Source organism: Bison bison, unplaced genomic scaffold (genome assembly GCF_000754665.1).
Source record: "Bison bison bison isolate TAMUID 2011002044 unplaced genomic scaffold, Bison_UMD1.0 scf7180017864136, whole genome shotgun sequence".
Taxonomy (NCBI): Eukaryota; Metazoa; Chordata; class Mammalia; order Artiodactyla; family Bovidae; genus Bison; species Bison bison.
The window spans coordinates 3,010,679-3,025,256 of NW_011494708.1; the positions used below are offsets into that span (position 1 = coordinate 3,010,679).

At 37.1% G+C, this 14,578-nt stretch overlaps 1 protein-coding gene across 1 annotated transcript in view; it reads left to right on the plus strand.

Annotated features, from left to right (window-relative positions):
• ZCCHC4 (zinc finger, CCHC domain containing 4) overlaps window positions 1-14,578 on the plus strand; it is a 50,724-nt gene that overhangs the window by 8,578 nt on the left and 27,568 nt on the right. Inside the window, exons 4-5 of the mRNA XM_010839921.1 lie at window positions 7,387-7,662; window positions 8,090-8,170. Coding sequence (XP_010838223.1) covers window positions 7,387-7,662; window positions 8,090-8,170 — 357 coding nt within the window. The remainder of the gene's footprint in view (window positions 1-7,386; window positions 7,663-8,089; window positions 8,171-14,578) is intronic.

Below are 14,578 nucleotides of genomic sequence, written 5' to 3' on the forward strand. Positions count from 1 at the left end.
TTTAGCATCAGTCCTTCCAATGAACACCCAGGACTGATCTCCTTTAGGATGGACTGGTTGGATCTCTTTGCAGTCCAAGGGACTCTCAAGAGTCTTCTCCAACACCACAGTTCAAAAGCATCCATTCTTCAGTGCTCAAACCAGATAGTAATTAATATATGATGTGTAGTAATTTAATTTAAGGAGATTTAAGAATATAAAAGTTATATAGAGATATATTATTATGAGGTTATTGTAACGAGATAGAATAAATGCAGAAAGTAGAAAGTAGGAAAGCATCATTGTGGTTTCTCCTTTTGAAGCCATCACTTTGGTCATTTTCTAGTACTTCTGGCCTTTTTCCTGTGCAAAGGGGTTGTGGTCATAATGTGTACTTAGTTTTGTACTCAACCATGTCACTTATAGCTAATAAGCATGTATTTCATGTTATTGCATAAAAATATTGGTGATTCAGTTAAACTCCATAAGAAAATTTAGATGATCTTCTTTCCTTACATAATAAGATTTTAGCCTGGAGCTAAACCACTGTGCAAATCTTTGTACTGCCAGAGTATGGATTTTGATACTGAAGAATTTTTGAAATGCATATTTCATGATAATTAGAAATAAAAACACTGGCTAGAATATGAAAATATTAAAATTTTTTCAAAAGGTTATTTCCTGGGGGCCATAATTTCATCTGTTCCAGTGCTGATTATTGAGAGCTTGTCTTAAATCATCTGTGATCCAAAACCTCAGATTTTGTTTCCCAGGCCTCTGTCCGTTTATCTATCCTTCCATCCATCCAGTCATTTATTCATTCTTTGGTGAGGACTCAAAAAGAACTTAAAATGCTAGTAATAATGGAGTTGAGATATATTTAAAAATAATACAGTTCAAAGAAGAATGTACTGTGTTGCCAGTATTCTTAGAAAAAACTGGGTATTTTGGAAGGTCAGAAGCTTTACAGATTACTTGTGCCTTCACTAACTGATTTCAGTTTAAGGATATGGTATTTAAATAGGTTTTGGAGGATTGGTAAAAGTTTCCACTTTTTAAAGTGTAGTGTCATTGATTTTACTGTATCACTTTATAGCTGATGCTCTTATGCTTTCTTATTTGCTTGCTACAGAGTGAAAAGTTTGAAATTAGTCATTCTTCAAAATTAAAAATGTTGCCTTTCTAAAACCAAAGCTTATTAAATTACCTGTTCTATGCTATTAATTGCTTATTCTTTTAGTGTGTCTTCAGTTTGAGACTAGCAAATTATTTTTGTGTGTAATGGACCTAAGGATGACATACTATTACTTGAGATTATAATTGTTTTCTAATTTAATTTTATACAACTCATTTGTGTTATCTTATTAAGTAACTATATTTGAAAGTGTTAAAATGCATTTAAACATTATATCTATTCTATAAAGCACACTTTTATCTGTTACTGTGACATAGCATTAGCTTTTCATTGATTTACTTTTGAAGTTGTTAGAAAAGAACAATTGTAGTTATTGAGATAAATTGACCTTTGCTACTTGATTTTTATTATGGAACTGGCAGTGCTGCACAGACTTCTAAGTTCTACAATATAGGATTTGATAATCATTTTCCTAATGTTACTCTTTGAACCATGCTTTATATTTCATATGTGTTCAGCTGACTGATTTACATTTTGTGCCTGAGACTTGACTTTCCTTACAGTTTTTAGCTGCCTGGTATGTATTCTATTATGTAGTATGGTGGCATCTTTATCATGATCCCTGAAGTCTTAGAGAAGATATATTTTAATGCTAAAATCAGCATTAATTTATGTGCATCCAAATAGTTTTGTTTAGTTGATAATTCATTTGGTTATATTTTTTTCAGAGCTCATTTAAACTCAGATTTTCAAGGTCTGCTATTAGGGAAATGCCATAAACATAATTTGTCTACTCCTGGAAAGGCAAATGGAACGTCAAATGGAGATCAATAAAAGTGACATTCAGAATGCTAGCCTGCAGTTTGTGAGTCATGCTGAGCCGTGCAGCAGAATGAATTTCTTCTTGCCCCCGGGTGTGTGTAGTAAGTACAAATGAGGAGGGAGCGCTGAGTAATCCTTCGCTCTGGAGAGTCTCATCTTCTTCCTACCAAGCTTAAAAAAACTCTTATGTCTGAATGTTACATAAAGCCATGTCGTTGAATGATGATGTAATTTTGAATAGAAATATGCCTAAGATCTCAGTTGATCTTGTCAAGAGAAGGTTACTAAACTAGCAATAAAAACTTTCTGAAGGATAGTTTTGACCAGACACAAAATATGTAAGTGGAGGTTCATTTAACATTGTTCTTTTTCTTTTCTTAAAAATAATTATACTAAGTGCCTTAAGATAGTCCCATGTAGTTAGTGAATTGTCACACTAGCCCCTGGCTTTGAACTTTAGTCTCTTCCTGGTGATTTGCACTTTCTCCTGCCTTCAGTTGGCTTCAATGGGTGTGTGATAGGCAGTCTTTTTGACTGTTTTTAAGTAGCAGAAGCTGACATATCATCATGTCTTTGGGGAGCTTCCTTTCTCCTTTTTCCTGTAAAGCCTTTGATTGTTTTTGTCATTCATTCAATGATGAGTATTTACTTCTCTGATATCAAAAGTGTGCTTCGGTTCCCAGGGCTTCTTCAGGCGGTGCTAGTGGTAAAGAACCTGCCTGCCAGTGCAGGAGTTGTAAGAGATGTGGGTTTGACCCCTGGGTTGAGGAGATCTCCTGGAGAAGGGCATGGCAACCCACTGTAGTATTAATGCCTGGAGAATCCCATGGACAGAGGAGCCTAGCGGGCTACAGTCCATAGGGTGGCAAAGAGTCAGACACAACTGAAGCAACTTACATGCCTCAGCTCTGTTGCTCTGGTTTGGTCCTTGACTGCAGTACAATAACTTTGTGTTTCGGGACTGAGTCATAGGATGATGGCAGTGACACTCCACCTACAGTCTGGCTGGTGGCAGTTTTAAATCATGTCTCAATATCCTTGATGCTAAAATATGAAAATATATGCATCTTAGAAGTGATGAAATAGGCTGATTGGATTTTGCTTTTGTGATCCAGTCTTTCTTCTAATGGGTGGGTTTATTTAGCCTGTTTGAATGGTAGGTACGATAGATACGCTTGGTCCTGGTTTTGTTGTATGATTTTTATTGCTTCTTTTTATTCTCTTTCACTCTATGGTCTGTGTTTGCTTTTATTTTTTTAATGTGTGTTCCTTCTGTATTTTTGTTTTCATGGTTGCCTTTGTGGTTTTTTAAACCAGATTTAATTTTTTTTTTATGTTGCCTTCCTTCATCTAAAAATGAGAAATGGTGACTTTATATATTTCTCCTTCTTCTGTCTTTCCTTCTCTGTAGTTACTATCTGATTTCAGTTGATTATTTCTTTTTAGGGTTAACCTCATACCTTTGATTATTGCTTATAGCACTTTTACTTGATTTTTCAGTTTTAAATTATATTTGGCCTTTGGCTCTAAAACATGAGAAAATCACTGTACTTCTGCTAACTTCCCCTTTCTCTTCCCCTTCTTCTGCTGGTTTTATTTGGATTTTTATTGTTTCCATTTTATACTCTGATACTCATATTTTTTTCTCATATTAGTCTGTGGTCAAATGGATTTAGTGCTGACTGACAGTCTACTGTTGTTTCATTTGGCTGAAATTTATCCTCCAGCAGTTTTAATTCTTTCATAAAAAAGGCTTTTATTAATTAAAAAATAATTTACATCAAAATATCCATGTGGCTATTGTGTGATTCCATTTATATTAAAACATGTATTAATCATAATAACTTCTTTTCTGTACAACTTTTGTTTTCCAACTAGCTAATAACAGTTTTGAGTTTATTTGTTTTGTAATGACTGTCTGTTTAATTATTTATGTGCTTCAGAAATGATTCAACTGCAAACTCTCTGCCTGTTGTCCGAACTCCCTCAAAACATTTAGATGTAGCATAATCTCTCAGCTTCACCTTCTTGAAGAAATCTGTCCTCAAACTTTCTGAACTGCTCCTGACTGGAAAAGTTGCCCTTTCTCCTTGACATCCAACTGTCCAGCAGTTTCTGCATGAAGTACCCAGATTACAAAACCGTATAACCCGTATTCTTCCAAGTCCAAAAATATTTAATGCCTTTATTCTTTGTTGTTTTTTTTTTGCAATTAGAAATTTAATCTCTGTTTTTTTCTTTACAGTCAGTTCAGTTCAGTTCAGTCGCTCAGTCATGTCTGACTTTTTGCGACCCCATGAATCGCAGCACGCCAGGCCTCCCTGTCCATCACCAACTCCTGGAGTTCACTCAAACTCACGTCCATCGAGTCGGTGATGCCATCCAGCCATCTCATCCTCTGTCGTCCCCTTTTCCTCCTGCCCCCAATCCCTCCCAGCATCAGAGTCTTTTCCAGTGAGTCAACTCTTCCCATGAGATGGCCAAAGTACTGGAGTTTCAGCTTTAGCATCGTCCAATAACAAAACTTGCTTCCTAAGACACTTTTATCTAAGAAATTGCTGGGAGAAATATTAATAACCTCATATACTCAGATAACACCACCCTTATGGCAGAAAGTGAAGAAGAACTAAAGAGCCTCTTCATGAAAGTGAAAAAGGAGAGCAAAAAAGTTGGCTTAAAGCTCAGCATGCAGAAAACGAAGATCATGGCATCTGGTGCCATCACTTCATGGCAAATAGATGGGGAAACAGTGACTGACTTTATTTTTTGGGGCTCCAAAATCACTGCAGATGGTGACTGCAGCCATGAAATTAAAAGATGCTTACTCCTTGGAAGGAAAGTTATGACCAACCTAGACAGCATATTAAAAAGCAGAGACATTACTTTGTCAACAAAGGTCCATCTAGTCAAGGCTATGGTTTTTCCAGTAGTCCTGTATGGATGTGAGAGTTGGACTATAAAGAAAGCTGAGCGCCGAAGAATTGATGCTTTTGAACTGCGGTGTTGGAGAAGACTCTTGAGAGTCCCTTGGCTACAAGGAGATCCAACCAGTCCATCCTAAAGGAGATCAGTCCTGGGTGTTCATTGGAAGGATCGATGTTGAAGCTGAAACTCCAATACTTTGGCCACCTAATGCAAAGAGCTGACTCAATGGAAAAGACCCTGATGCTGGGAAAGATTGAGGGCAGGAGGAGAAGGGGACAACAGAGGATGAGATGGTTGGATGGCATCACCAACTCAATGGACATGGGTTTGGGTAGGCTCCGGGAGTTGGTGATAGACAGGGAGGCCTGGCGTGTTGTAATTCATGGGGTTGCAAAGAGTTGAACACGACTGAGCGACCAAACTGAACTGAACTGAAGTTTGTTATTAGTCTTTGTTAGTTTGATTAGTATGTGTCTCGGTGTATTTGTCCTTGTGTTTATCCTATGTGGGACTCTCTGTACCTCTTGAACTTGCTTATTTCCTTTTCCATGTTGGGGAAATTTTCAGCTATAATCTCTTAAAAATTTTCTCATACCCTTTCTTTTTCTCTGTTTTTGGGACCCCTATAATTTGAATGTTAGTGCATTTGATATTGTCCCAGAGGTCCATGACACTCTCCTCAATTCTTTTCATTCTTTTTACTTTATTCTGCTCTTGAGGAGTTATTTCCACCATTTTCTCTTCCAGCTCACTGATTTGTTCTTATGTTTCAGATATTCTGCTATTGATTACTTCGAGTATTTTTAATTTCAGTAATTGTGTTGTCTCTGTATGTTTATTCTTTAATTCTTCTGGTCTTCGTTAATTGATTCTTGCATTTTCTCCATTTTGTTTTCAAGATTTTTGATCACCTTTACTATCATTATTCTGAATTCTTTTTCAGGTAGTTTGCCTCTTTCCTATTCATTTATTTGGACTTCTGTGTTTCTAGTTTGTTCCTTCATTTGTGTGGTATTTCTCTGCCTTTTCATTATTATTTTTTTTTTTTAACTTACTGTATTTGAGGTCTCCTTTTCCCAGGTTTCAAGGTTGAATTCTTTTTTCCTTTTGGTTTCTGCCCTCCTAAGGTTGATCCAGTGGTTTGTGTAAGCTTTGAATAGGGTGAGGTTTGTGCTGAGTGTGTGTGTGTTTGTATGTTTTCCTCTGATTGGCAAGGCTGAGTGAGGTGGTAATCCTGTCTGCTGATGATTGGGTTTGTATTTTTGTTTTGTTTATTGTTTAGATGAGGCCTCCTGCACAGGGTGATACTGGTAGTTGGATGATGCCGGGTCTTGTATTCAAGTGGTTTCTTTTGTGTGGGTTCTCACTATTTGATAGTTCTCTGGTAGTCAGGGTCTTGGAGCCAGTGCTCCCACTCCAAAGGCTCAGGGCTTGATCTCATGAAATGGGCTGTTGTCCACCATAAAATGCCTGTGGTACTGCACACAGTTCCTAGTCTCCAGGTTCCAGTAACTCATTGTCAGAAGATTGTTGGCACAGGATCAAAACCAAATTTCTCTGCTTAACTTTAAGTGCTCGAGAGATGAAGGATTCCTCTGAGTCCTCCAAAGTGCTGGCTTAATGAGTTACTGGTCTCTGTGACTCCAGCTCCAAAACCCTGTGGAGCAGCAGAAAAGCCCCCGAGAAGGGCACTTCTGCACACCAGCCTGTGGAACCCCAGAGATCAGCAGGACAGAATGTTTTGCTGTTTTGCACGTGAGCTTCTCAGAACTGCCTCCATCAATAGTGCTAAGAATAGAGGAACTTTGTGGGAACATTTTTTCTTTTAAGAGGTAATTTTTCTTGCTAAGTATGCCATAAGAAATTGAAGAATGATCTTAATTTCTCATTTTAAAATGACTGTCTTACTGAGCCAGACTGGTTAACACTTCCAAGTTGGAATACATGGATTTGTCAATAAATTTAAAGGTGATAGTAGTCTCCATTACTATTAAGTTGTTTGAGTAATATATTATATTCACATTTTAAATGAATATTGATCTTTATCCAGTGGCTAAATTGGAGCATCTCAATTCTTACGAAATCGCTGATCCTTTTCTACTTTAGGTATGCAGCCAGACATAAATTCTAGCCAACATTGTACAGTTTTTTGTACCTTTACTTCCTCATACAGCACTCTTTGGGCTTCCCAGGTAGTGCTAGCGGTTAAAGAACCAGTCTGCTAATGCAGGAGACATAAGAGACACAGGTTTGATCCCTGGGTCGGGAAGAGTCCCTGGAGGAGAGCACAGCAACCCAATCCAGTATTCTTGCCTGGAGAGTCCCATGGACAGAGGAGTCTGGTGGGCTACAGTCCATAGGGCTGCAAAGAGTTGCACACGACTGAAGTGACTTAGCATGCATGCTTGCACGCGCAGCACTCTTTAAGAAGTAATACTTTTTGCATATTAAAACTGGCAAAAATCAAATGCCTTTAAAGTCACCAACTGAGACTGTATTGCTTTGTGTTTTGTCGCGTCTTGAAGGTACTTGAAGTTTATCGAGTTGCCCTTGTCTCAGAGAAAGTTTTGTCAGAGCTGTCAGCAGTTGCTGCTGCCGGATGATGAGGAGAAGCATCATGAACATCAGGTAGTGGGTGATGTTTCTATCACCCAGTTAAAAAGGCCCAGTAAACTCCTCTATCCACTGGAAAACAAGAAGACAAATGCCCAGTATTTGTTTGCTGACCGGAGCTGTCTGTTCTTGGTAGACCTGCTCTCGAACCTTGGATTCAGAAGAGTACTGTGTGTTGGGACCCCAAGGTATGTGATAACAGTGTTTTAAAGGCTTCTCCCATCACCACTTTCTAAACTGTAAGAAAATGTAGTGAGTAGTTATTTGCTGTATAGAGGGTACAACGTGCAACCTTAAGTATACAGTGTAGTCCTTCTCTGAAGGAGTTTGTAATTTTTATTCCATTCAAGAGAAATCTTTCCAGATTTCTGATGTATGGTAGAAGATTCTGGTTTGAATCTTCAGTTATTTACTATTAATTCTAGAGTTTTCTGTTTTAGATGAGATCCAGCATTTAAAAATACTTCGAAATTGAAACTTTGCCTATACCTGCGAAATTTTCTTCAGTGTTTCATTGAAATGTTAGAAATATCAGGAGACCACTGATGGGTTTTTTGTTTGTTACATGTGACATTAGTCGTTTCTTACTAAATTTGCTTTCACTAATTGCTTTAGGTTACATGAGCTGATCAGGTTGAAAGAATCAGGTGGCACGAAGTCTAACATTAGAAGCCTTTTATTGGATATTGATTTTCGGTAGGTTTACAAAGTATAATATTTATTCTCCTTCATTGTGTTCTGTTTTTTTTTAATGTTTTCCTTTTACTAATCCTGTTACAATCCTTTACTTAATATAGAAGTAGTAATTGTTTATAAGGTATTTTTTCAGTTAGATAAACTCAACATGTAAAAGTGAAAGGCACTCAGTTGTGGCCGACTCTTTGCGACCCCATGGACTATACAGTCTGTGGAATTCTCCAGGCCAGAATACTGGAGTGGGTAGCCTTTCCCTTCTCTAGGGGTTCTTCTCAACCCAGGGAGTGAACCCCAGTTTCCTGCATTGCAGGAGGATTCTTTACCAGCTGACAGGGAGGCAGTAGGCTTTTTGCTAGTATGCTTCCTAAATTTTTTCTGTGAATGTATCTAGTTGTCTTTGGCTTATAATTTAGACATACATTTCTATTGAGTGAAATTTCTTCTTATATACTTACTTTTCAAGGGTAATTCTGAATTTCGTCTAGGATTTTGTTTTATCATAATGTCTTAAATGGGATAAGATGTGTATTTTAATATTTTTAATGAAGGATGTGCATACTACCTTTCACTGTGTGAAGCCTGGAGTGAAGGGAGTGCTAACTAGGAAATAGGTTCTGAGGCGGAGGCTAATTAATAAGCAAACAGATAAGCTTTGTGGGAGAGAATCAGAATTTAAACAGCACCTGATATGTTCGAACAAACAGATGAGACAGTGGACCACGTTTTGAGTCTTCCCTCTGGTTGTAATTGAGAAAATACAGACTTTTGATTTACAGCACAGGATGGCAGATGTGTCCATCCACGGACTCTCTGATTCTGTAAACTTGAAGCACTCTTCCTGTTTTCTGTAATTGTTTGAATTCTAGGAGTTCATGGTAAGTCTGTGAGACACCATGTCCTTAGTATATTTTTCTTGTTCTTGAGTGTATTGAAGGAATGAGTCTTTAAGTTTTTTTTTTAATCTGATAGAACCTATTTGGCCAATAGTCCAGTAGTTGTTGTGTTCTCTCCAGCATTACTCAGATTCTCTGTGAAATTACATATGCTTTTTCTCCCTAAAAACAAGGCAGACAGAATTTTAAAGTGTAGAAGTCACAATAAAAAGTACAACTTTCATCATTTATTTTTCTTTAGATTTCCAGGTTAGCTTTGGGTTATCTACTGTAAGCCTGTATGTGTCTCAGAAATAACCCACATTTTCTGCAACTCATTCCTTATTAACAAGACGAGCACACTCTTTACAAATACCTATTTGATGTTAGTAATCTTTGGGAAAATGAAATTCCACGAGTGATAATACAGACTTCTTAAAGATAAACTCAATTTATTTTTTTAAACTGAGATATAACTCATTTAAAATAGACCATTTTAAAGTGTGTATTTTAGCAGTTTTGGTATATTCACTGTTTTGTATCTGCATTCTATCACCCATAATTGCAGAACATTTTTAATCACGCTAAAGAGAGACTCCTTACTTCTCCTGATAAGCTCCTTACTCCTCCTGATAAGCGTCAGTCTTCTTTCTTTCATTCGGATTTGTCTCTTCTGGATATTTTATATAAATGGAATCATGCAATATATGCCCTTTGTGTCTGACCTTTTTCACTTAGCATAATGTTGTCAAGATTCCTCCATGTTGTAGCATCTAAGTGTACTTCCTTTTATGACCATATACTATTCCATTGAGTGAATATATCAATTTCTTTTTTAACTACCTTGTTTATTTCCTAAAGTATTATTAAATGATTATAAAGGTATTATTTTAAAGGTAGAAATTTAACTTCTGAATTCTTATAATAACATGAAATATTAACTATAACTGATATTTAGTAAATGCTTGTCACATATCAAACCCTATTCTAAATTCTTTGGTCCCCACAGTAGCCCTCTAGGATAGATACTATTAACATTCTCCTTTCCTCAGAACAGAAAACTGAGGTACAAAGAAATTAAATAACTTGACCAAAGTCACAGTCATAATTGTCCTATGGTAATCCTATGTTTAACTTCCTGAAGGACTCCCAAACTGTTTTCCAAGGTGACTGCACAGTTTTTCTTTCCCAACAGCAATATATGAGAGTTCCAATTTCTTCACATGCCCATGAACACTTGTTACTGTCTGTCTTTTTGAAATAGTGTCTCATTGTGGTAATGATGTTGAGCATCTTTTCATGAACTTATGGCCAATTGTTTATCTTTTTGGAGAAATGTCTATTCAGTCATTTGCTCAATTTTAAAAATTGATTATTTGTCTTATTGTTGAATTGAAAGAGTACTTAATGTATTCTGGGTACTAGACTCATATATAATTCATAAATATTTTCTCTCATTCTGTGAGTTGTCTTTTCACTTTTATGTAGTCAAAAGTTATTCTCTTTTCTTTGGTTGCTTGTGTTTTAGGTGTCATACCAAGAAACTATTACTAGTCTAAAAGCATGAATATTTATACTTCTTTTCTTCTAAGAGTTTTTAATTTTTAGTTCTTACATTTAGTTAATTTTGAGTTAATTTTTTAGTAGGATGTGAGGTAGGGGTCCAGTTTCATTCTTTACATGTGGATATCCAGTTGCCTTGGCATCATTGTTTAAATGATTATTATTTTCCCATGGAATGCTCTTGGAACCTTATTGAAAACCATGTGACCATATATGTGTGGATTTATCTGTAGACCTTAGATTCTGTTCCATTTATCTGTGTCACGTGACCATGTATCTGTGGATTTATCTGTAGACCTTAGATTCTATTCCATTTATCTGTGTCTGTCCTTATGCCAGGCCCATGCAATCTCAATTGTTGTTTTGTAGTGAGTTTTGAAATTGGGAAGTGTATATCTTTCAACTCAATTCTTTTTTGAGATTATTTTGGCTATTGTGGGCTTATTACATTTCTGTATGAATTTTAGAATTACCTAGTCAGTTTTTGTAAAAAGCTAGCTGAGCTTTTTAATAGGAGTCACATTGAATTTGTAGATCAATTTGAGGGGTTGTTGTTTAGTTACTTGGAGAAGGCAGTGGCAACCCACTCCAGTCCTCTTGCCTGGAAAATCCCATGGACGGAGGAGCCTGGTAGGCTGCAGTCCATGTTACTAAGTCGTATCCAACTCTTTTGTGACCCCATGCACTATATAGTCCACTAGGCTTCTCTGTCCATGGGATTTCCCAGGCAAAAACACTGGAGTGGGTTGCTATGTCTTTCCCCAGGGGATCTTCCTGACCCAGAGGTCAAACCCACATCTTTCCATCTTAAGTGTTCTGTTTCATGAATATGAGCTATCTTTCCATTTATTTAGCTCTTCTTTAATTTCTTTAAACAATATTTTATAGTTTTCAGTGTGCAGGACTTGCACTTCTTCTTTAAATTTATTCCTAAACACTTCATTCTTTCTGTTGTTTTTGTAAATTAAATTTAAAAAAATTTTTATTTTGTGTTGTTCATTGCTCATGCCCTGATTTACTTGCTTTTTTTTTTAAAGTTGCAATAAAATATACATAGTATAACATTTACCATGTTAGCCAGTTTTTTAAGTATACCATTCAGTAGTGTGAAGTAAGTGAAGCATATTCCCATCAGTGTGCACTGTTCTCCAAAACTCTTTTTTGCATCTTATCTGATTTACTAGTATTATTTTTTTAAGTTAATCATTGTCACATTAATTTTTTAAAATTGCTTAAAAAGAAATTCTAAGTCTTATTACTGTTTTACTTTTAACTTGAAAGATTTATATTGTGCTTTGACTCTTTTGCCTTAAATGCCATACCTTGCAGTTTCACCTTTCTTGAGCCTATAGTTAAATCCCTGGTCTAAGTAGGGAGTACGTGATGTAGATAAAGTTGTTTTATAACCTATGGAACACACAGAGGCTTTTTTCTTTCTGTGTCTGCAAACCTCTGTGTGTTGCAAACAAAAGCTGAAGGTATTGAACTATGGTCTCCTGGCTTAGCTTCTTTGAAAGCTACTCTATTTTTGAGTCAGTTCTATAAAAGGTCAGCACTGAGTGCTAAGAGAGAGCAGGTTTAACTGAAATACGTTACTAGTCAGAATGAACTCTGCCTGTTGCCTGTATTTACATTATGATGGAGTGTGGGGTTGGTTCACATTTTTCACAGAGACCACAATTAAATCAGGGAAACATTCCTGTGTAGTATAGTGTGGCAGTAGATAGTTCCTTTGGCACTTTGAATTTGGCTTGTTGTTGCCCTACAGAAGGTCTTTGCAGAGCTGCAGAGAACCATCTCAACTCTAGGGCTCTGTGTATACATGCTGTACATGTTCTTTCCTTTCCTTCCCTCCCTCCTTCCATTTATTTTTGCCTGCATTGGGTCTCTGGGTATGGGCTTTCTCCAGTTGCAGCAAATGGGCATCTTATTGCAGTGGCTTTTCTTGTTGCAGAGCACAGGTTCTAGAGTGCAGGCTGAGATGCTGTGGCTCGCAGTCTTAGTTGCCTTGTAGCATGTCAAATCTTCCTGGACCATGGGTAGAATCCATGTCCCCTGCATTGGCAGGTGAATTCTTAACCACTGGACCACCAGGGAAGTCCTAAATGCCCTTTTCTGAACATCTAAGATATGAACTTCATAAAGAGATGGAAATATCAGATCACCTTACCTGTCTCTTGAGAAATCTCTATGCAGGTCAAGAAGCAACCGTTAGAACCGGACATAGAACAATGGGCTGGTTCAAAATTGGGAAAGACGTATGTCAAGGCTGTATACTGTCACCTTGGTTATGTAACTTATATGCAGAATACATCATGTGAAATGCCAGACTGGATGAATCACAAGCTAGAATCAAGATTGCCAGGAGAAATATCAACAACCTTAGATATGCAGTTGATACCACTCTATAACGGCAGAAAGCGAAGAGGAACTAAAGAGCCCCTTGATGAAGGGGAGAGTGAAAAAGCTGGCTTAAAACTCAGCATTCAAAAAAAGAAGATCATGACATAGTCCCATCACTTCACAGCAAATAGATCGGGGGGAAAGTGGAAACAGTGACAGATTTTATTTTCTTGGCCTCCAAAATCACCACAAACAGTGACTACATGAAATTAAAGATACTTTCTCCTTGGAAGAAAAGCTATGACAAACCTAGACAGTGTTTTAAAAGGCAGAGACATCAGTTTGCTGATAAAGGTACATATAATCAAAGCTGTGGTTTTTCCAATAGTCATGTATGTATGAAAGTTGGACCATAAAAAAGGCTGAATGCCACAGAACTGACTCTTGAATTGTGGTGCTGGAGAAGACTCTTGAGAGTCCCTTGGACAGCAAGGAGATCCAACCAGTCAATCCTGAATATTCATTGGAAGGACTGATGCTGATGCTGAAGCTGAAGCTTCAGTACTTTGGCCACCAGATGCAAAGAGCTGTCTCACTGGAAAAGACCATGATGCAGCTGTCTCACTGGAAAAGACCATGATGCTGAGAAAGATTGAGGGCAGGAGAAGAAAGGGGTGACAGTGGATGAAATGGTTGGATTGCATCACTGACCTGATGGACATGAGTTTGAGCAAAGTCCAGGAAATAATGAAGGACAGTGAAGCCTGGCATGCCGCAATCCATGGAGTTGCAAAGAATCAGATGTGACTTAGCAAGTGAGCAACAAGAAAAAGAAGATATGAAGTTAACATTTGCTAAGATGGATTTCTGTATGCTCCAATTTTAGCATGAAAGATGTGAAATTCTGTTTGGCAAACTACATCCAAATAAAGTTATATCAAAAAGCTGAATTTCTTAAGTTCATTTCGTGAACTAATTTTATTCAGCTCTTGATTACATTTCCTGTGTGTAGAACATGTTTCATACTTGGTAACTGGCTCTCATTTAAAGAGAATGAATGGCCAAATTAAATGGATGTCCTTTTGAGCAGTTTTCAAGTGTATGCATTTCTGATTGGTTTTGTTTGCCTTATTCAATGGAGAGAATAATTCTTTGTGGCCAATTTCATTTTAAGAGGGTAATGTTGAGTGCTTTTTCGTAATTTAAAATATGAATAATTATGCTCCCTTATTTGTGTTTGATGGAAGCTTAGAGCTGAAACCTTGGCTTTTTTCTCTCTCTGGCTCTGCCCACTGCTACTGAGAACATTTTGGACAAGTGTGCTGTGCTGAATTTTATGTAAATAACATTTTCTTTTTTAATTAAAAAAAATATCTATTGCATTGTGAAGCAGTGAAAAAAGTGGAGGGCGGTAGAAATACATTTAAAAAGGGATTGTACACTGGGATGACCCAGAGGGATGGTATGGGGAGGGAGGTGGGAGGGGGGTTCAGGATTGGGAACATGTGTACACCCGTGGCGGATTCATGTTGATGTATGGCAAAACCAATACAATATTGTAAAGTAATTAGCCTCTAATTAAAATAAATAAATTTAATTAAAAAAAAAAATTCCCACTGTTGGTGGGAAT